Genomic DNA, 20,987 nt, shown 5'->3' with positions numbered 1-20,987 from the left:
GAAGCTGTGATATGAATCAAAGAACGGGCTTTTATGTGACTGTTTCCTCCCTAGGTGTTGCCCCGCATTGTCTGGATCCAGGTACTGTTCAGAGTATCACAGTGGAGGCGTTTGATGGAGAGAAGTGGGAGGAAAGCATGCAAGCTCACAAGAGCATAAGAGACATGTCTAAACCTGGAGAGGAAAAATAACACAACAGGAAAATAAGAATCAAACTTTTATTAATGATAAAAACAGCATTAAAAAAATCTCAAAACTGTCAGTTCTGTTGTATACAGTGTTACGACTTAACAGAATAAAGATGCTTCTGTACTAAAAAAAAAAAAAGACACTAATTGCTTTAAAATGTTGTCAGCTTTGGCCATGGAAAGTGCACAGAGAAGTCTGTGAGCAGCTGCTGAATCTTTCCCAGTGTAAAGAGACTTCACGGAGTTGTGACAGAAAATTCAACAACAAAAACAGGACGAGACAAACTTTTAGTAGATCTTCAGATTCTTTGGTCCCTGTGGGATCACGTGAAACGTGTTCACAAACATGTATCGAGAGAATGTGATGTAGAGATATCGAAACCACAAAAGTTGAGTGCGATGACACAGCATAGCTGCCTGAAAAGAAAAGCCGGCATTTAGTGGCTAATATAACTTATAAGTGCATTTCAGAAAAGCTTGATGACTCTTAATTTCCGCCCTTGACTCCTTACTTTATCCTTAATTGGTTTTTGATTATCTTTATCTCTTGCTTCTTTACCACATATGCTGTATATAATCTTATTACGTTGTGCTACGAGCATGTGCGTTCTCTTAATAGCAGACAGTGAGGCGTCTTGCCAGCAAACCTGTCCGCTCTGAGGCTTACTTTGGCTTTCTTGTAGCCCTGCGAGCCAATAATACAGAAGATATGTGAGGGCAGCAGCCAGCTGAGGGGAAGCTCCAGGAAGGAGATGTACTTCCTGAGAAGGCCAACCGTCACCAGGGAGAGCAGCATGCAGTCTGCAAGTAAAGACAGAGGCTTAGTCAGCTGTTCATGTTGTTAAACATGCATGACAGATTTATGACTATTCAACATGTTCATGTAAAGAATGCGTGATTGGTGAATTTGCATTTTAAACAACATATCAGCACAGACTCATAATGAGACAGAAGGCTTCAGTCTCTATTCATTATTTTCATGCAGCAGGACTTTGTGAAGCACATTAACTTTAAAGCTGTAATTAGGAGGGAGGCTTGTACGGCCAGGTCACAAGGCTTAACGCTGGGCCAGGAGCCAACAGCAGAACTGCTCAAACAGAAGATGCAGAAGTGCCTGGTAGGAAAAACCGATGAGATTAATAGTGTTGCAAAGAGCCTTGAAGGTCAACGTTGTTTCATGCGCAACACGGGTTGTGTTTGCCAAGACGTCAGGGTTGGCATTATGTCTTCCTATCATTTAACAGCAACGGTTCACATCTCTTTTATTATTAACTACATGCTTTTATACTACTGTCTACGTTTGTTTTAACCAAACCCGTAAAGAAATCAGCCTGTTGTGACATGCTGCATGCACCGACCCTCATTTACCTTTACAGTTCGTCCAACAAATTCCCGTGTCATAGCAAGACATTACACAGGAAAATAAAAGAAGAAGAAAAAGGGAAAAAAAACAAGAAAACAAAAGTGAAAATAAAAAAGGCAAAAAAAAAAAACCAAACACCTGAATTATCCCAGGACAAAGACAGCCAGATGTAAACTTCTGCCATTAATAAAAGACTTTTTTATCAATAAACATCTGGAACATCATATAGATTTCAAATGCACTTAATCTTTTAATTGCAGTTGATGTTTTTATTTCTAACTAGCTTCAAGTTGGCATCAGCAGACCACAACACAGTCACGCACAATGTTTAAACAGAAGAGGGCGCTCTACATCCACAAAAAGACCCTGATCTGGTGTTTATAGAACTGTTGTGGACTCCCAGTAAAAATGCAGATGTGCAATGTTTGGAGGAAAATAAATAAATAAAAGGTTCCATGAGAATTTTTACTTTTTGGAGTAAAAGCCATTTCCACCATAAAACATCCTAAAAAGTTTTCATTCTGTCAAACTTACCGTGAGGGATTTCTCCAGTGGAGGCAAGATGTCTGGGGTTGGGGGGGAAACAAAACAACAAAAACAAGAAGTGTCACTCACTGAAAAGTCAAGTCCTAATGACAAGCATCATGTTGGAAAGTCAGGACTCAAATCGGCAGGGTTGTGTGGCTACAATTCATTTCACATTACAGCAACTTTGCGGACATCTCTGTGCATTTACATACAGATGTTTGTTTATTATTTATCTCTTTACATCGTTAGACGTTTTCTTCAGCGTGCACGACTTGTTGACAAAACCCACTGCAGAGCAGTGTGAAATGAGCACACAGTCCCTCTGGGCTTCCAGCCTAATGGGAATCATGAGATGTGATTTGGAGAACTCACATCTTATAAACAGATGAAACTCACAGACTGACTGAAAGCAAGCTGTGAGAAAAACATGGCTACTTGCTCAGAAGGCATTTAAGTGCACTGGACTTCTCGGTGCAAAACACATTTCCTTAAACCAACAGCCTGATTTCACTTTCTGGGCGGGGCCCTCCAGACCAGAGCTGCCCTCCCTCCTAACCACTTCACGGAGAAGATTTACGGCCGCTCGGTAGGAGTCAAGACCAACGCATCTGACGACTCTGTTTGGATGGCCTCTCAGCTATGTAACAGAACAGTTCTGAAAAACATGATGTGTATATGTGTGTGTGCGTCTATGTGGGGGAAGCGTTTGGAGAGATGGTTGCTGTTGTGAGTCCAAGTGCTCTGCATTTTCCTCGAGTGTTTTATGATTGCGGAGTGGACTGTTTTTGGTGTTTCAGCTGCACAAAACCCCAGAGGACAGCATCTTTAAGAAAGAAAGGGGGGGGGGTTCATGCCAAAAACCATCAAATCCAGTTTGTACCTGACAGCTTTATGGATAGCTGTGTGATTGGCATGGCCACTCACTCCGCTTCCGTCAAAGGTTAGCACCTGAAACAACAAAACACCTCATTGTGTGGGTTAAAACACAGAATCTAGCTGTCTAAAAGAAAGTGGAAGTAAACCAAGGCAGTAAAAACAGAATGATTTGGGGCTGGTGGTAGATTGTTTGTGTGTGTGACTGTGAGCGGAACGGCAAGCCGACAACCAAGAGCTTTTTTTGTCTGTGAGCATGCTTGCACACTGGAGGAAACAAGTTGAGCTAAAATATATAGGTCAAAGGGAGAAGAGAGACTGTGACCAGAGCTCAGGTGTGCTCCAGTCTTTGCTAAGTTGAAGCTCCCAGCACCTCCTTATAGCTCACATGTAACTTGTGAACCTAAAGTTTCTTTTTGTGGAAAACAGAAGGAAAAGGAAGAAGAAACATCCTGAAAACTGAACTCGCTGGGTGTGACTAACGTAACTCTCTAGCCTACTTTTGGATTAGAGGTAGTTTTTGTGTCCGAGCTCAACAGGATGGGAGGAGACGGCGCGTTTGTTTGTCGTCTTAGATAACAAAGGGAGATCAGCAGCTTAAAGAGGGAAAGACCAAAGTATACCGCTCTACAAGTGACCCCCTATTTCTGTTGTTGTTGCTACTTCTGTTGTTCTTCCTTTCGTAAGAGCAAAGATTAGTTTTGTCCCTGTTGAGACAGACCAGAAGCAAAAAGGAAGCAAGAAAAAAAAAAAAAAAAAAAAAAGACCTAAATTTGCCACATTCCCATTAGTTAACAGCACGGAACTGGACTGGGACTGATAAGCATCTCTGTGTAAACACTGAAATTGAATTCAAACTTTCTGCTGCAGCAGAGGCCATTTCCTCTGTTTTTTTTCAAGAAGCTAAAAATGCTGTGTGGCTTCAAGTAAACAAGATGGAGGCTGAGAGGTATTATTACACAGACCACAGTCAAACTTGGGATACTGAACAAGGAAGCGGTGGTGCCAAAAAACATATAGCCAAAACAAAACGTAAGAGAGTTACGCAGAACAGGGACATTGTGTGTTCACAGCAAACAGGAAGTGACAGAAAAAGCCGCCGCTTCGAATAGACAGAGCAGTACATACCATGTTGAAGGAGTTCGCTCTTATGTGCTTCCCGATTACAGAAGAGACCAAAGAAATGCTCCACTCGGCTTTGGGATCATCTGGAAGGCTTCTAGAAGAAAAAACAAACAACTCTGCTTATTCACCAAGTTAATAATGCATCTGTGATTTACTTTGATGCTGTTCTGTCTAATCACACAGTTGGCTTATTCCTGTCCCAAGCATCACGTTTTTCTTTGCACACAGGTCAAATTCACTGTTGCTTCAGAAAAAGAAGGCTTTTGTTGGGTGCAAAGATGGAAGAAGCGTGGGGAAGTGCAAAGGTGAAGGGTCGGAAAGGCCAGGAGCTTCGCTTTCATCTGAAACAACAGCCTGGAGGCAACACAAAGCATACATCAAACATCACACTTGGCCAGCCCCTTCTCCGTTGCCTACTAAACATGCAAATGCCCCCTGTTTCTGCTCCAGAAGTACAGTAATAAGTATGGCTTTCTATGGTTTTCTCAACCCCTCTTAGACTCAGGAGAAACCATACAAAGAGAGAAGAGAAAAAGAAAAAAACAACAACTCTGACTTGGATTTGAATATGGCTGACAAGGTTCACAGAAAGCCCTGAGGGCTGCATGAACAACGGAGTGAATCCAGTGTTCATTTCTCTGCTTTATGTTGATGAACACCTAAAAAGGAAGCCCATATCTGTGCAAAAGAGTCCAGATTTCAAAAAGAAACTAAGAGATAAGAGAGACGAGGGACTGTTGAGTAAGGCAAGCGAATGGGTTGTATGGAATGTGTGACCGAGCTCGCATCATGCATGCTTATTATGATGATTAACTGTAAAAAAAAAACACTTTAAAGTATAATGCTTGTCCTCATTTCAAGATCTGGCTGTGGTCTATATAGAAAACGTGAAATGTTAGGTTACACTGAAAGTCTTTGTTTCTCACTGCAGTTTTATAGACTAAACAGTTAACCGAGGAAATAATCAGCATATTTATTGTTGGTTGCAGCTCCGCTTGCACGAGTGCACAAAGTGTGTGAGGGGGTGGGTAGGTGTGACAATGTGTCAGCAGTTGGCTCCATCCCCTTGTGCTGCTAACAATGAGCCAGGACAGTTGAGCTAGTTGAGGGAAGTGATGGATTAGATCACAAATCTACCGCCTGCCTGTGATGCGAGGGTCAGGCTTTGGGTGGACGGGTATGGAAGGTGGGGTTAGTGAGGTTGAGAGTGTCACAGGGAGGAGGGGGAGATAGTTGAAAACTGTCTGTCATGGAGTGAATGCGCTGCTCTGACACTTTGATACCAGTGACCTACATATAATACAGACTGTGCACGTGTGTGTGTGTGTGTGTGCTTGTGTCTGTGTGTGTCTGGAGAGGTGTAGCACTCTTGAAATACATTTAATCCAAACCTAAATTAGATGCCCTAATTATCCAAATAGTTTCTTGATGTCTGAATTTATTGCTCCAAATATAAACTTTTCTGTTTCTAAAAAAAACAGCCAGAAGTGTTCGAGAAGATTCAGTAAAAAAAAAAAAAAAAAAAAAAAAAAAAAAAAAAAAAAGGTTACATGAATACTTTATTATCATCACATCTGAGTTCCCACCACATTCCTTTTCTTGATGCTGAATTAGGTCATTTATCATTTTACATGTTTTGCCTCGCAGCTTGACAACCGTAACTAAGCAGAAGCCTGCACAAGGGCAGCAGGGAGGGGCAGAAAAAAAAAAAAAAGAAAAATGAACAAAAGATAGAAGACACCTGACCTTTCTTGAGCTGGATGCAAGCTGAGTGTCAGCTTCACCATGGCAACAGAGCAAAATGTCCTGAAGTAACCTCCCCTGCTCCTCTTTGTAGCTTTGCATGTAGATATCTAATTGCTTGCAGGCATCTGCATGCAGTTGTTGAACTTTGGCCCAGTAAAACGATTCTGTGAATGTGCGTGCGTGCACGTGTGTGTGTGTTAGAGATGACTTGTTTAGTCTGGTCACATGGACTGCTGGCCTGTGAAACTGCCAGATTTCTGTCCACACGATCAGATCGTATGTCCTGCTGGGAACGGCTGAGATGCCACCGCACGCCGACAGTGCGCCCACAAGAACCTCCTGCTATAACAACACAGTTGTAACATATAGCAGCAACGGCATCGGACACACGGTCCATTATTTAACAAGGCATTTGTAGCCGCAGGTCTTGACACAATTCACACATGTTGAGGTGATAAATGGAATAATGTTGTTAACCGTGGAAACAATGGTGTTGTTTTGAGTTGTTTTGAGCAAGTTGTCCAGAAAAAGAGCACACTAATGTGACAAAAGTACAGACCATTACTGGCTGGAAGACTCAGGGAATGGAAAAGCAACTGTTTACGGCGCTGACAAATGTATCTAGACTGAAAGCACAGCCAGAGGTCAGCAGCAGGGCTGGAACATCTCACCACAGTGTACTGCACCCCTGCCATGCGAGTATAAATCAGAGTGGGCAATTTTTACCACTGATCAATGTATATTTAAACTGCAGTCTTGTCCAGAAAACTGCGTGCCATGTTTCCTTCCCTGGAGAGATTTACACAAATCCAGTTTAAAACGAAAGCTTTTAAATTGTGATTTACTTGCTTGAGATGATTCCGGAGTAAATATAAAGTATGCAAACAGTGCAGAGCAACAAAGTCAGACAGAACAAACAGAACTGTGCTTCAGTGATGGACGATGCGGCGAAGAAGTGGAATGGTTGGATTTGTGCAGTGAGCAGCTATAATGAGTCCTGGGAGCAGAGAGGGGTCAAACCCGAGCAAGTGGAGAAGCAGCAGAGCGTGCTCAGATCGAGTTTGAACACAAAGGCTTCAACGTGCACCGGTGGCCCCAGATACTGTCAACACAGCTGTCCTATTCAGTGAGCATTTCAGGGAAAATCTGATTAAGAAAAGAGAATTCACGTGTTATTCTCGCCATCTTGGAGAACCCCCCCCCCGTTTATAGCTGCGTGAGTGAGTCTCATCCAGATCTGTCATCATGAGACAAAATCCTCACCGAGCGCATGACACAACCCCGACCAACAAGAAACTCTGCAAAGACTGCATGCTAACATTCATTTTGACAGCTCAGAGAGAGGCTGACTTTTCATGGCGCAGCATCAGCTTCACTTAGAGCTTGAATGTTCAAAATATTTTTCAACCCACAAACTCTTGAGCATCTGCTCCGGGTTTTGTCGTTTGATAGCATCACACAGAAAAGCTCCGCTCTCAAGCCAAGGCGTTCAGCCTCACAGCAACAGTGTTTGTTCGAGGCTCAACATTATGTTTGATGACTTCACTAAAAAGCCTCCTAAACAGTGGAAATTTGGCAAGAGATCAGAGCTGTAACCAGGGTGTATAGCAACACTCACCTCCCAGTCACTGCAGCCCAACCCGTTATCCATAAAACTCTGTGTTCAAACTCCCAAAGATTACAGGAGCATTGTTTTCCAGCTTCACACGGCTGAGCGCAGTAAAGCTTTAAAGCGTAGAACCCAAACCCAGTACTTAAGACAATAATCACAGCAGCTGTCAGTGAGAAAATATGGGATTATAGTGGTATGAAATGATAAAAGTTAAACGAAACTGAGCTACTTTTAATGCGACGGTAACAAAAGGACCTCAGAGCTATGCTGTATGGCTTTATTTAAATATAGTCCTGTTATTACACCAGTAAGCTTGGAATGGAACTGGATGTGGGAGCCCATGTTGGATTTACTAATATAATGTAGTCTCTTATGCTTATTATGTCTAAAACACAGTTCTGATCAGTTCGGTTCTAAAAATGAAAGCTGAACCAAAAAAGTTGCCGTCCTCCTTTGTCTGTCTTTGTGGACAAAACATAATACTTATAAGTATGAAAAGTCAGGGACAGACTTGAACGGACGATGGTTATGAGCAAAGCTAAAGCACAGCTAGCCATGTACAGCACACAAAGAGAAAAACAGTTCAGAATGACCTACATTAGCAGCGCTTAGAGCGTTGCCAAAATGTATCCCACAGTCCTTGGCAGTTGGCTCAAGCAGACATGGACACGGGGAGGAGGAAGAGGGATGGAAAACGGAGGGGAGAGAGACAGCTTGGTTGTGAGTGTGTGAGGCCCCTCAAAGTGCTGATTAGGTGTGTGTTGCGGGCAAACAACAGAATACATAGAAAGGGAAAATGGGCTGTGCTCCAGTTCAGCAGAAGTGCAGACAGCTCTGAGATCAAAGTTCAGCTATGTTCTATGTGCGCAGGATGATAAAAATGGTGAATTCTTTGTGTGTGCGTGTGTGTGTGTGTGTTTAAACACATGCTCACAAGCAACAGTCTCTGGGGCAGACAGTCTGGGCAAGCGGCCAGCTTATTACTGTGAGTTCCAGGTTAGAGTCAGAGTTCATCCAGCTCTCCTGGTGAGCCAGCATGTTCACTCTCACATGGAGGCAACACCAAGCTTCTTAGAAACTCCAAACATTTTCAAGGGAAGCTGAAGGTTTGATCAGCTGAGAAATTTTGCATCTGTCATTTGCAATCAAAAATCTATGGCAATGTTTCTGCTCCTGGAGAATTTTATGAAAATCCCTCACAGCTAAGGATTCATGTAATTGTAAGAAAAAACAACAATAACAACAACAAAAAAAAAAGCTGAAATTCTTCTCATTCACTTTCATGTGGAAATTGTGGATTGCAAAGATTGGAGTACTTTCATGTGAGCCTTTAAAACTGACAAACAGATGTGCACAAAGCCATTCCATCACAACAAACAAGGAAAACTGAGTCACTTTAGTGTAGTAATGAATGACAACTGTATTTAGGTCATACAAGTTTATATGAATATCTGTCATTGTAAAGAGGCCAATGGTGTCATGTTGCAACCTTGTAAAAATCATTAACTTTGACCAATCGGTTGAGACATGCTCTAACTGATTGAGGACTTACAGGCAGCACAATGTTGTAAACATTATGACCAAATTCAAATGTCACAGAACAACTTTGTTTTTTTTTCCCAGTAAAATTTTAAATTTTAAATTTATTAAGAGGATAGAGCCTTGAGATGATTCATCTCGTTTTCGAGAGGGTCCTCAACACAGACACAGAAAACAATACAATCCTTACTTAGACATAACAACATTCACACTAGACAAAGCTCTCTAATCGCCCCTATAAACCCAACGCTCGGTACAAGCAAAATAAAATACTTTTATCAGAAGTACAGTATATCCATGGACATACATATTTAAATAACAATCGTGATGGGCCATTGCAAATTGTTAAGGAGATTACAACAATATCAGAAGCAAGAGCAAGTTGTTTGTAAGTATCTGAATATAGCTCTGACTATAGCTGTCCTAAAGCTTTGCTGAGAAGTGATGGATCTAATTGACACTGGTAAATTGTTCCAGTATGATGGGGCTTTAAATTTGAATGCTGATCAAAATGTGTATTAAACATACAAAAAGATGCTTACAATGTGTTTTTAATATAATTTCTTACTTCTAATACTGTTCTTTTCAAAGATACCTAAATAAGTAGATGTATAGCTGTACGTTATAACTAAAATAAAATGTAGATTTATGTCAGTCTTGAATTTCTTCCTTTTCTATTCATCGAAGTGGGACTCTGGAGTCAATCCCAGCTGTCAGCTGAATAGCTTAGAACACCCTTGGCAAATAACTGTGCATGTTCACACTCAAAACTATGGTCAATTTAGAATCCTCTGAGATGTAAACCAGCAATGTCATGCGGTGGAGTAGCAGCATTAAGCTGCTGGCACCTCAGTCTGGAATCTTTAAGCCTTATAGTGTCCCATGGAGCAGACCTGACACTACTTCCTCATTGGTTTCCTTTGTGATACAGTCAAAATGCATGAGGTCAGGATAGATGCTGAAGGGAAAATGCAAGGGTGTGATTTGTGTCCAGTTCTAATTGTTCTGTCAGATGCTGGAAAGAAGGTTGGGGACTGATTGTCTCCAAGAGATAGAAATGCTGAAACCTGACTCCTAAACTCAAGAGCGCTAATGTAAATTTTGTTGTAATTTCCATAAACATTTTTATTTAGAAAATTTGGGAAAAATTATTCAAATAGTATTACGATATAAAGGTATCCTCAACTTACAATGACGGACACACTGGGCAACAAATAAATTAGCATATTTGGCAAGAAAAATTAATATTAAGGTAAAAAAATGTCAGTACTTTTAAACAGCTTAAAGACAGCACTTTCTACGTTACATGTTTGGTGCAGGTGGCTCCTTACTTATGGTCAATTATGGTGACTCTTGAGGTCGGTATTCCCAACACGGCACAGCTCTGGTGAAGTTCTTCTCTACGCTGAGGTCCTTGGTTGTAGTAGTTACCTGCATAATATTTGGAGTAAAACTTTGGCTGTAAAAGTTCTTGATAATCATATCAATAAAACGGTCTAATAATACTGTTTAAGATTGAATGAAGATAAAATATAGATGAATTACATCACGTTAATTTGATTGTTCATAGTCATACAAAACAGCTTCTCATCTCTGAAAATTTAGTGTCTAATTTGAACCTGTTTCTACTTTAATATTATAATTAATATTAATCAACTTCGCTTTATATGGGAAAAATACCACTCCCAAAACAGAAATTTTTACTAATAAATGATATCACTTTATTGCCTGAGCGCATAATGTGCGATTCCACTGTAAACTCCACATCATATACATAATATTTTCAAAAGAGGGTGCAAGATATCAGCAAGCAAGTCTCTCACTGAAACAACATAGAGCTGATAATGAAAATGAATCATCAGTGAGTAAGGAACAAAGGAAGGAAGGGACTTTTTCTGTCTAACAGCTTCCTGTGACTGAAACTACCACAACTTGATCAGCCGTCATGCAAAAGGTTTAATAATAGCTTTACGTTGTCCTGGTGTTATTATTAATACAACTGTGTTTTGTCACTGTACCTTCGGATAAGCACAGCAGATGAACGCTGACATTTAATTCAACGAGACGAATGATGGTTGGTGCGAAGAACATGCATTCATCATCCGGATGCGCGGTTACAATCACGGCTCGGACAACGGTGCCGTTTCTTTCTTTGTCTGCTGTAGCATTCATTAACTGTTTCAACGACTTGGCCAAAGTTTGCTGGTGGCGAGAGTAGATGCATTTTATCCAGGTAAAATAGGAAAAAAATATGAAGACAAGCAAGTAAACATACATTATTTTGACCGTCCTCACTAACAGTCCGTGTAGGGACAAAAGTCTGAGGTACAAATGGTCCCAGGTGTAAAAATGTATGCAGCATCCTTACCCTGTTAAAAAAAAAAATTAAATGTAAAACAAAACAACAGTTGAAAATGTTTATCCCCGCCAATATGACTTAAAATATCCTTGATAATTATCCTTGATAATTTAAACGTTTTCATTGTAATTTATTTAGTTTTACTGAATTTAAGAAAAGAACTAGATGTCGCACCATAAAATAGCTGATTTGGGATATTTTTTTAAATAAACAATGTCAGATTTTTATAATCTATCATACTTAAATGAACAGGAACTATAGTTATTTGAAAAATGAAAATTATAAACACAGGAGCATTACCGTGTTTAAGGGGAAGGTTTAGTGGTCACACTGCAATGTCCTTGCAGGTATATAAAAATATTAATCAGCATTTTTAAACCATTTATAAGAGAGACAAATAATCACTCGGGTGATTTTTTTAAATTTACGGACTAAAGTTTTTAAAGAACAAAAGTAGTTAGTGAGCAACTAATATTATCATGGTTTTACTTGTGAAGGGACTAATAATTTTCCACTGCTAGGACACCGACCGACAAATGCGGCGCAGCCTTTAGTCTGCTCAGTCGCTCACAGCCCACAACCCGCGGATTTACAATCCACAATTTACAGAGATTTCTGCCAAGGGATACCGTTCCCATCATATGTATATTTTTCAGATATGCGGTGAGTACAAAATGCTTATGTACAAGATTCCAGCACGTCTAATTAGCACGCTATTTAAACGACTCGGTCTACGCTGAAAATCTGCCTTGCAAGATGGCGACGTGGTTGAGAATTCAAAGGTGAAATACAGACAGTTAGTCTGTTAGCGACAACAGCAACATCTTTCCGCCACTTTACCACTATAATGTGATAAAATAGCGCCGACTTTTATGTTTGCGTGTATTTATTGTGCATATTTCCAGATGCGCTATCTGTTTCGGTAATATCCCCATCCCCCCAAAGATCCGCTTTAAATCCAGTTGCGTTTATATGACAGTGTGTTAAATGACAACAATAACATCACAGCAGCAGGAGTTTCACAGTTTTCACAGAACCTTCCTGGCTGGTTGAGGGCACGAGTTGTTGCATAGACATCATTGAGGGGGGCAGTGTAATAGCAGTACCCAATAACTACCACAATATATAAATAAATAAATAAAAATGAAAACAAAAAACTCAATAAGATGGTGAAAGCTTACACAATACAGTGTATGATTAAAAGCACAGACTGTGGTGTTTTTATTATTAAAAATATGCTTGATTTAAAAAGAAAACTGCTGCAGGAGAGGTTTTTGCAGGGGAACACCCAGGGGCGACTGTACGGGTAGCCACGTTTTCTTTCATCTGCCCTCACGTTGCACTTATAAAGAAATGGACCAGAAAGGAGACTGTACTTTATAAATGGACGATGAGTGATCATCTACAGTAAGGGTTGCCCAGTGAGCTGCAAAAGTAGACTTAAAAACGAGTAACGGGTCATGGTAAGGTCACATAACATCTTGTACCGACATATTTGTAATATCCTGTTCGCATCGTTGCCTTCAGTAATGGGGTAGGGGTATAAATAGTGTATTAAATGGAAATGCACAGTGTTTGTTTTTTCTTTTTCTTTTCAACATTGCTATCAGCTTCAGCTAACCTGCCAATCTTTAAGGAAATCAACCCAACAGAGACTCATACGATGTCTGTGCAGATGGAGGGGGGGGGGAAATGTTTTGTTTTGTTTTTAAAATTTATTATTATTGTAACACTGTATTTTAGGTTGGTATCACCCCCATCCCACCCCAGGCTGCTCTTAGCAGTTTTCTTGTGTTTATTCATTTGTAAATATTTTTTCCTTTTTCGGTTTGACAGATTGCATTAAGCTGATTTGTTTCTGTGTAGTTTGACTCGATGCCAAAAGGTGCTGCAGATACAAAAAAAACAACAACAACAAAAAAAATTTTAGGCTCAGGTCATGATATAAATCTCTCAGACCTAGAATACAATTAATCAAGATAGTTGAAAACAATCATTTGACAAATGCCTTAAAAGATTTGCAGAACAGTACAGTTGCATGTCATCATGCAGGACTTTGCATAGTTTGGATGTTTGTTTTTGTCATTTATCTTAGTAAAAAGCAACCTGATGTCAAATTAAAAATTGTGTTATTTATGTTTGTTAGTTTTTCCACCTTTTCTGTTTACAACTTACATATAAAACTGTTTGTTTTTATTTATATTTTCTTGCTCCATTTTGTAGCAGATTTCAGCAAATTATATACATTTTGACTCTTTTTTAATGTTTACTCTTTATATGATCATGGTGAAAATACACACACGCCTGCAATGGTTTTAGTTTGATTTCAGGTTAAAATCTGGCTGCTGTGCATGTTGGTCCAGCAAATCCCTCCTGAATGTTGAATTGTTACGAAATTTCACTGGATCACAACATAATTCATGTTGCAGTACTCCAAGTTGTTCATTTATGGCCAAAACACTGAAGCTTGTACCAGTGAGCCTTTTATACTCGTAGCTCTGTGAATGGGAGTTAGGCTGTGGGGTAGGTGTGACAGCATGTATTACTTTAAACCTAACTAAGAGTAAAAAAGAGATTACAGCAAAAGTACATACATTTACACACCTAAAAGATGATGTGATGACACTTGGTAATGATAGTTCTTATACCTTTACTAGTTCCATTTGGTTGTCTGAATTGGTACAAGTGGTGATGTTTCAATCACCTGCTAAACATGTAATTATTTTGTTTGACTTAATTAACGGCTTGCCCTTTTTTAAACAGTTGTCATGGTATTTTTTTTATTTCGAGTAAAGTTTCCAGCTAGAAATAATGATGAGCGACTAGGAGGAATTTTTCTCATGTTTAATGTGAGGATGTGTAATTTTAAAACAGCTATGTTGTTTGAAAGCTGTCAAGGTTTATTGTGTAATTCATAGTTGACAGGATAAATGTGCCACAACACAAAGCAAATCACTGGTAATCATTTCCTGGTTCTTCTACATCATGGAATGAAATGTAATGAGCATAATCTGTGACTTCAGTCATCCATGTGGGGCTACCTTGTTGTCTGGCTTCCAGACATTCCTGGTGTGTTTGGTTCAAACACACCTGGGAAATATGGCCGAAAAATAAAATCTCCGATTTTTTCAACCAAATCTGATTTCCGATTTTAATCGATTTTTTTCCCCCCCTTACTGTAAAGAAAAAAATAACAAATTACAAACATAAAAAAAGATTATTTTTCAAAAATGCTTTTATTGCAGTCAGCCTAGGAGTTTACCTCAATTTAAAGTGCAACAAAACAAGATGTTAAACAAGATTGTAAAAAGAGATGAGGTAATGAGGTAATAAATGTGAATGTTTCTTTACATTTAACATGTTTCAGAAAAATTGACCACTTTGATACAAAATGCTATTTTTAAAAAAATCCCTCAATGTTAATTAAAGCTATATTACTAACATACATGTATCATTACATTCTTGCTGTTTTTTATGTTTAATTTACACATGTTTTGCAAGAAAGACGAGCCTGTCAGCTGCATCTGGCTTCAGACCCCTGTGGATGTGACAATGCCCCCCCCCCCCCCCCCCCCCCCCCCCCCCCCCACTGAAAACCCTTCGTTTCCATCACACTTAGAACTGCACAAAAACTAAATATCGCCATAAAAACCCCTGCTATAAAAGTTTTTACGATGTCAAGAGGTGGTTTTTCCAGACATTTTGATATAGAAATATATTGCAAAAGTGTAATGGAAACACTTTTTGCGTTTACGTGTCCCCAGACGTGACGTGGGGGGTCGTGACCAGGTAATCCTGGTAAAGGTGGCGCGGTGTGGAATAAACAACAGCAAATTTCAAAGTTATAGAGAAGAAAGTGAGGGAGGAAAGCTTTGAAAATCCAAAGCAAATTATCCGCAGCAAGTAGAAAACCCTAAAATAACGCTACATGCCCACTTTGCATAAACCGCAATGTTTGTAAAATCTCATGAGAGAAACGAGATTTTACGAAACGTGATGCTAATGTGCATCACGTTTCCATTGTTCAGTGGAAACACCCGCAAATCACAATTGTTGTTTGTTGAAATGTACAAAAATGTACAAATATCGTTTTTATTTAGCAACAAAATGTAATGGAAACGCAGAGGGGGCACTTGAAGTGTTTATGCGTTTCTGTGGGAAATCAGCAGGACTGCTCAGACGTCACTCACTGTAAGGTACGGAAGCCCAAAAGGTGATGGCAGGGCAAAAAAAAAAAAATCCTGATTTTCATAAAAATAAATCTTCATAAACAGCAAATTCAAATTAATCGATTAAATTGATTAATCGCCCAGCCCTAGTTCAACCATTTGGTCAAAGGGGTGGATGTACTGGCTGTTATGGTGTTAAAATGGTGTGCAAACTCTGCCTCCTTTGTGTGTAAATGATGTGGTCCCACTTTCTGCAAAGACTTCTCAGATAATTCTGTGAAATAAGTCATCTGACTTGGTATGTTACCTGTGCAGTCCAAAGTAGGCAAACCTCCAGGTTTTCCCCTACCAAATTATCCCACAAGTAGATAGATGCAACCAGAGTCCACATTGGTTTGGCTTTCTTGAGATGCTTGCCTGATTTAGTTTTTTACGGAGGTTGTGAAGCTCTGGTGTGATACTCAGTGGTACTTTAAGGTCATGTGTGCTTTTATTATAAGGAAATCATAACTATTGGACGGGTATTGTTGGAGGAGTGTAGATGGATGGAGTTTGTTTTAGTCCTAATGGACGGCACCAACTTGGAGTAAGGGTCAACTTGTGTAGATTTGAGCTCTAACTTTTTCTTTTTACTGTCATAACCCAGCAGTGTTCCAATGTTGAAATAAAAATTTTTCCCACAGTTGCCTTCTCTGTGAATGCTTCATAATATTAAAGCTTTGACCATACTTCAAGCAGATACCACTGTGATGGTGTAAAATAGCCTAAAGCCTGTTGCTGTGCCTCTTTCATAGATGTTGGGCTTAAAAATTTGTAATATTTTTTAACTGGTGCTCTTCAGGAATTACAATGTGTGCTTGTCAATGATGAAACGCACACGACAACTTGTTGTTTTCTAAATGTGATGATAATTTTGACAGATTTAATCTTTTACAAGTTTTCATCCTAAGGATTGTTTGTAGTTTAGTAACTAATCATTGTACATATTTATCCATAATCCTCCTCTACTTTTGTTAGGTTTAAAGAGCTGCATCACTCACAACAATCCAATCTTACCTCATTCTTTCTGCAGTGGTTGTTTTAGGGCACATTCACATCAGCGTTTTTCATCTGAATCCTAGTCGGAAAGTCCACTTCGTTTGGGGAAATGTGACTGCGTCAAATGAATTCAAATTTGGACCAAAGAAGCGGACTCGGTCTGCCTACAAATACAGGTCTCGGTCCATTTCTTGCTAAATACTCGTGCAGCACCACCTTTGATTCCTTGAATGTTTTGGCTCGTTTAACCAAAGTGCAGCGTGAACGTGATCTCGGTCTACATGGATACACCCTTCCACAACTGAGCCGAGTCCCCAATCGGACCGAGTCTAGCAAACTGATGTGAATGCACCCTGAAGCCCTTCCCTACAGTTTGGTTTAGAGGCTTTAGTTTAATGTATCTGTAGTGCAAGAGTTTAGTGGTATACTTTGGATTTACTTACAGCCTTACTGTGTGCACTGGCAACAACCACACCGGGGCTTTAGGCCCACACTCGCCTGCTTGGAGAAATATTTATTAAGAAAATCAGGGTACATTTTTTCAAATGCGCTACGTTTTTAATCAAACTCTTATCATTAGTATTTGAAATTGATTGAAATTGATTCATTCTTTTTTTTAAAAATATTTTGAAGTTCAATATATAAAATATGTTTGTTTAAAATAACAGATCTTTTTTAAATTAAAATGGCTGATTGAACTCGGGAATAACTTGGTAATATTTCAGTTACTTTTTGTGTTTTGATATGAATGGAAGTGATTGTGTTGAATCTGTAAACATCAAATCCTAATATTCTGAATATATATAACACTGTATTGTGATCAAACTTGTGATTTACACCAAAAGGGAATTACTGGAAGTTGTGGAAGAATTAGCTTTTTCTGATTTTTTTTTTTTTTTCCTTTAGACGGACACTCAGGCTTTTACGGAGACATCTTGAATGTGACTTTTGAAAAGTGAATCTGTGATTCTGTCTGGGTGCAGGTGGTTCGTGACTCCAAAGATGGTCTAGCTGCCTTTTCTGATCTGTGAAGCAGCAACAGTTCACTAGTTGCTGAGCCAGGATGTCCAGTAGCTCGGGCTACCCCCCTAGCCAGGGGAGTTTCAGCAGCGAGCAGAACCGATATCCACCACACTCTGTCCAGTACACCTTCACTGGTACACGACACCAACAGGTAAAATCTTCCACCTGCTTTGTTGTTTTGGCTAATATCATCTTTCTTTGCCATTTCATCTATTTTCATGCCTTCCCAGTGACATTTTTATATCCGTTACGGGTGGTGAAATGAGAGTAATGTTGAAGATTTCAGTATGTGCAACATGTCATGTAATTTTAATGAAACACAATTTGATTTAAAAAGAGTCAGACCAGAATGCTATAGATGAACCAAATATATGTTCTGTTGGTTTCTAAACAGTTTTTGATTATGAAAGTGAGATTTTTTTCAATATTCATCCTGTTAAAATCTGTAAATATGCACATAAATAGCAGTTCACATCATGTTTCAGCATGTTGGTGATTTTAATATTAGATTTAGCGACTTTTCTCACTCTTAGCAACTTTCTGCCTAGCAACACATAAACAATTTGGGCAAACAGTCTCCACTGCACACTTCTTTCTTCCTCTACTGTGTGCGTTCAGTGGTCGGGGACGACGATCAGCAGCAGCTGAGTAATTTATCCTCGTGTGTGCTGTGTTGATCGTGTGGTTAGTTATGCAGAGCAACGCAGTGCATTCTGCACAATAAAAAAAAAAATTAGGAAGATATTTTAACTAATATTGAACGATCAGTGTACATTTGGATGATACCTTTACATTTGTTGGTGATCTGCTTTTAATTAAGCCTGAATAAATGGAATAAAACACAACATGTACATTGAACATTAAACATCCTTTTATGTAATTATTTAATCCACAACACCTCAGCTCTTTAAGTTTTTATAAGTATTAATTCAAATATGATTTGCAGTGATGTGTTTATTTTGTGCTGTCTGTAGCTACTTAGAAACTCACTTTCACAGAAAACTGTCCACAGAATATTTCTGAGCATTCGGTTGTTTACTTTATTCCAGGGCAAAACAGGAATTTGGAAACATTTCCAAAAAATTGATTTGCTTGCTCAGGGTTGTTTGGTAGCCACATTGTACTGATAACATTTAGGTTTTCTTTATCCCACAAGGATTTTTGCACCATTTTGAAGGTTTTAATCTATTATAAAGGATCAAATAATGTTTGACTTGTTGGATAGAAGCAGAGCTGTAAGCTGGACATCCTCGTCCTCCTTATTGTAGGCTGGACCTCCCCTTCTGCTTTTGCTGTTAATATGGGAGTATTCAGTAAATGAAACATTTACAGGCTGACATTATAAACATGTGTTAGATTCAGAGATGCAGCTGTAACAATGGTTATTCAGTTAATGTAGGATCATTGCTTTTATTAGACTGAATACAGCTTGTAGCTTGCAGGAAATTAGTGGGTGGGGTTGGAGAAACTATGTGGTGAAGAGGGTGACATCAGGCAAAAGTCCTCAGTCATTCTCATGCTACGGATGCTGCAATTTGAGAGGAGCGGTCATCTGCCTATTGGAAGGCTGGTGATTCAATCCCTGCTCTCCCAGAGCGCATGTTTAAGTGTCTTTGAGCAGGATACTGGACCCTATATTGTCTCTGATGTTTCCATCAATGTACAAATGTCTGTAGAATGGATGAAGACAAGTATACTAAGAAGTCCTAGTGAGAGAGGGGATTGAGTGGGGGGGACAGCAGTGATTGGGCATTGACTTGCAGAGGGGGCTTTTACCTGCATGGAAAGGCAAGCACACACACTCAGTGGCCTGTAAAGCAGTAAATAAAGTTCCAGTGCAAAATCTATTGCCCAACCCAAAACTCGCGGGACGGAAGGGCAGGTTGTCCCACGCCAAACCCATCGCCCGGGATTTTACTGAGTCCTATTGCATTGCTAGTGTAGACCAGGTGTCTTAAAAACAGGTGGTGACATAAACAAATCCAGATACACCTTTTGTTTGATAGGTGCTTATGTGGAAAATGCTACATCATGGCCACAGCTGAGGAGAGCATGTGCTGCAGGGAGGTAGATTCCTATTGGACCATAGGTAGTAGCATCATCCCCAGGCTTGAGGGGCAGGTCATGACTCAGCATTTGGTGTTTTAGGCATCCTGTATTAATCATTACATGCTGCAGATAGCATAAATTCACTACAGGTGTGAGCATTGACCTGTTCAGGACAGCGGTAGTTTGTATGTTTTGGACAGGGATAATTTCTCCTTTTTTTTTTTTTTTTTTCTTTTTTTTTTAATAGGTTCCATTTTCTGATCATTATTTTATACCTTTATTGTATGTTTATTATGGAGATTGCTATGGGTGGTGATGGTGGTCCTGTGTAAAGGTGCAGTATATTGAAAGATGTTCCTAATAATAGTATAATTGAATCACATTGTCCATATCATGACTGCCCTTGTCACTCTTTGATGCCATTGATATTAGACTGCCAGTGTTTATATGTTGTCCCTGTTCTTACACAATACTGCTACACAGCATATGGTTGCTGGGTGGGGGGCTTTCTCATAGACTGTAACAGGCACATCAGAAAACCCTCACCTGTGTGTGTGGTCTGCCATTACATCGCTGTTTCCAGAGGAAAGAGGAGATTTAGGGAAAATTAATAAAAACGAATCCAAGAAGGTGTTGCAGATCTAAAACTTGATCTCATCCTCAGTCAAAGACTATATGCTATATTTGGCACAATGGTCACGGGAGTCTGACCTGTGAATGACAAAAACAGTTCAAATAATATGTGTAAACATAAAGGTTGATATATCTACATAACTACTAAACTACATACTACTTTTATTATTATTTTATTTACTACTTTTATTATTTTACTATTAGTAGTAGTATTAGTAATATTATGATAGCATTATTATAATAGTATTATTATTATTAGTATTATTTATTTATTATTATTATTATTATTATTATTATTATTATTATAATTTTTGTCAAATTGTTTTACTTGTTGTTTTAATATATGTAATGCACTTTGCACTACTTTATGTATGAAAGGTGCTATAAAAATACATTTTGATTTGATTTACAGGACAATATACTATTTTTACCTGCTTTTTGTTTTTTATATAAATTGAGGTGTGCTGCCTGGATTCAGACATATCTTTTATAATCCCGGCCTGCTCATTCTGCTGTGCCCGCATGATTGATGGAGTTGTTTATAGGTGCTGATGGTGGAAGGAAGTACTTTACTGATACTCTGAAGTCTAATTAGCTTCAGCATCCTGGTGGTCTGACATGTCCTACAACCTGAAAAGTGGATGATCCTACACAGTAGAAGATTGCAGGCAGGCATTGTGAACTTGTCACCGGCACTGGAAAAAAAGTCACCATTATTTTGCACTATGTCACAACCTGGCCA

General features: G+C 39.2%; 2 protein-coding genes across 4 annotated transcripts in view; one reads left to right on the top strand and one right to left on the bottom strand.

The window, feature by feature from the left end:
- Nucleotides 1-476: 476 nt before the first annotated feature.
- pigl (phosphatidylinositol glycan anchor biosynthesis, class L) lies at nt 477-11,146 on the bottom strand (the record flags this gene model as incomplete). The annotated part of the gene is made up of 7 exons (XM_079247451.1): nt 477-605; nt 856-989; nt 2,086-2,117; nt 2,960-3,027; nt 4,081-4,171; nt 10,306-10,405; nt 10,993-11,146. The coding sequence occupies 7 exons, from the start codon at nt 11,144-11,146 to the stop codon at nt 477-479; spliced, it is 708 nt and encodes a 235-aa protein (XP_079103577.1).
- A 731-nt stretch (nt 11,147-11,877) lies between these two features.
- The window catches only part of ncor1 (nuclear receptor corepressor 1), a 62,526-nt gene continuing 53,416 nt past the window's right edge, over nt 11,878-20,987 (top strand). For all 3 annotated transcript variants that reach the window (XM_079248278.1, XM_079248277.1, XM_079248276.1), the window contains exons 1-2: nt 11,878-11,996; nt 17,524-17,714. In XM_079248278.1, the coding sequence (XP_079104404.1) occupies nt 17,604-17,714 (111 nt within the window). In that variant the 5' untranslated portion in view covers nt 11,878-11,996; nt 17,524-17,603. The remainder of the gene's footprint in view (nt 11,997-17,523; nt 17,715-20,987) is intronic.

Source organism: Telmatherina bonti (genome assembly GCF_933228915.1).
Source record: "Telmatherina bonti genome assembly, chromosome: 10".
Taxonomy (NCBI): domain Eukaryota; kingdom Metazoa; phylum Chordata; class Actinopteri; order Atheriniformes; family Telmatherinidae; genus Telmatherina; species Telmatherina bonti.
The sequence above is the reverse complement of the archived record's forward strand: the minus strand, read 5'-3'. Positions and strand labels throughout refer to the sequence as shown.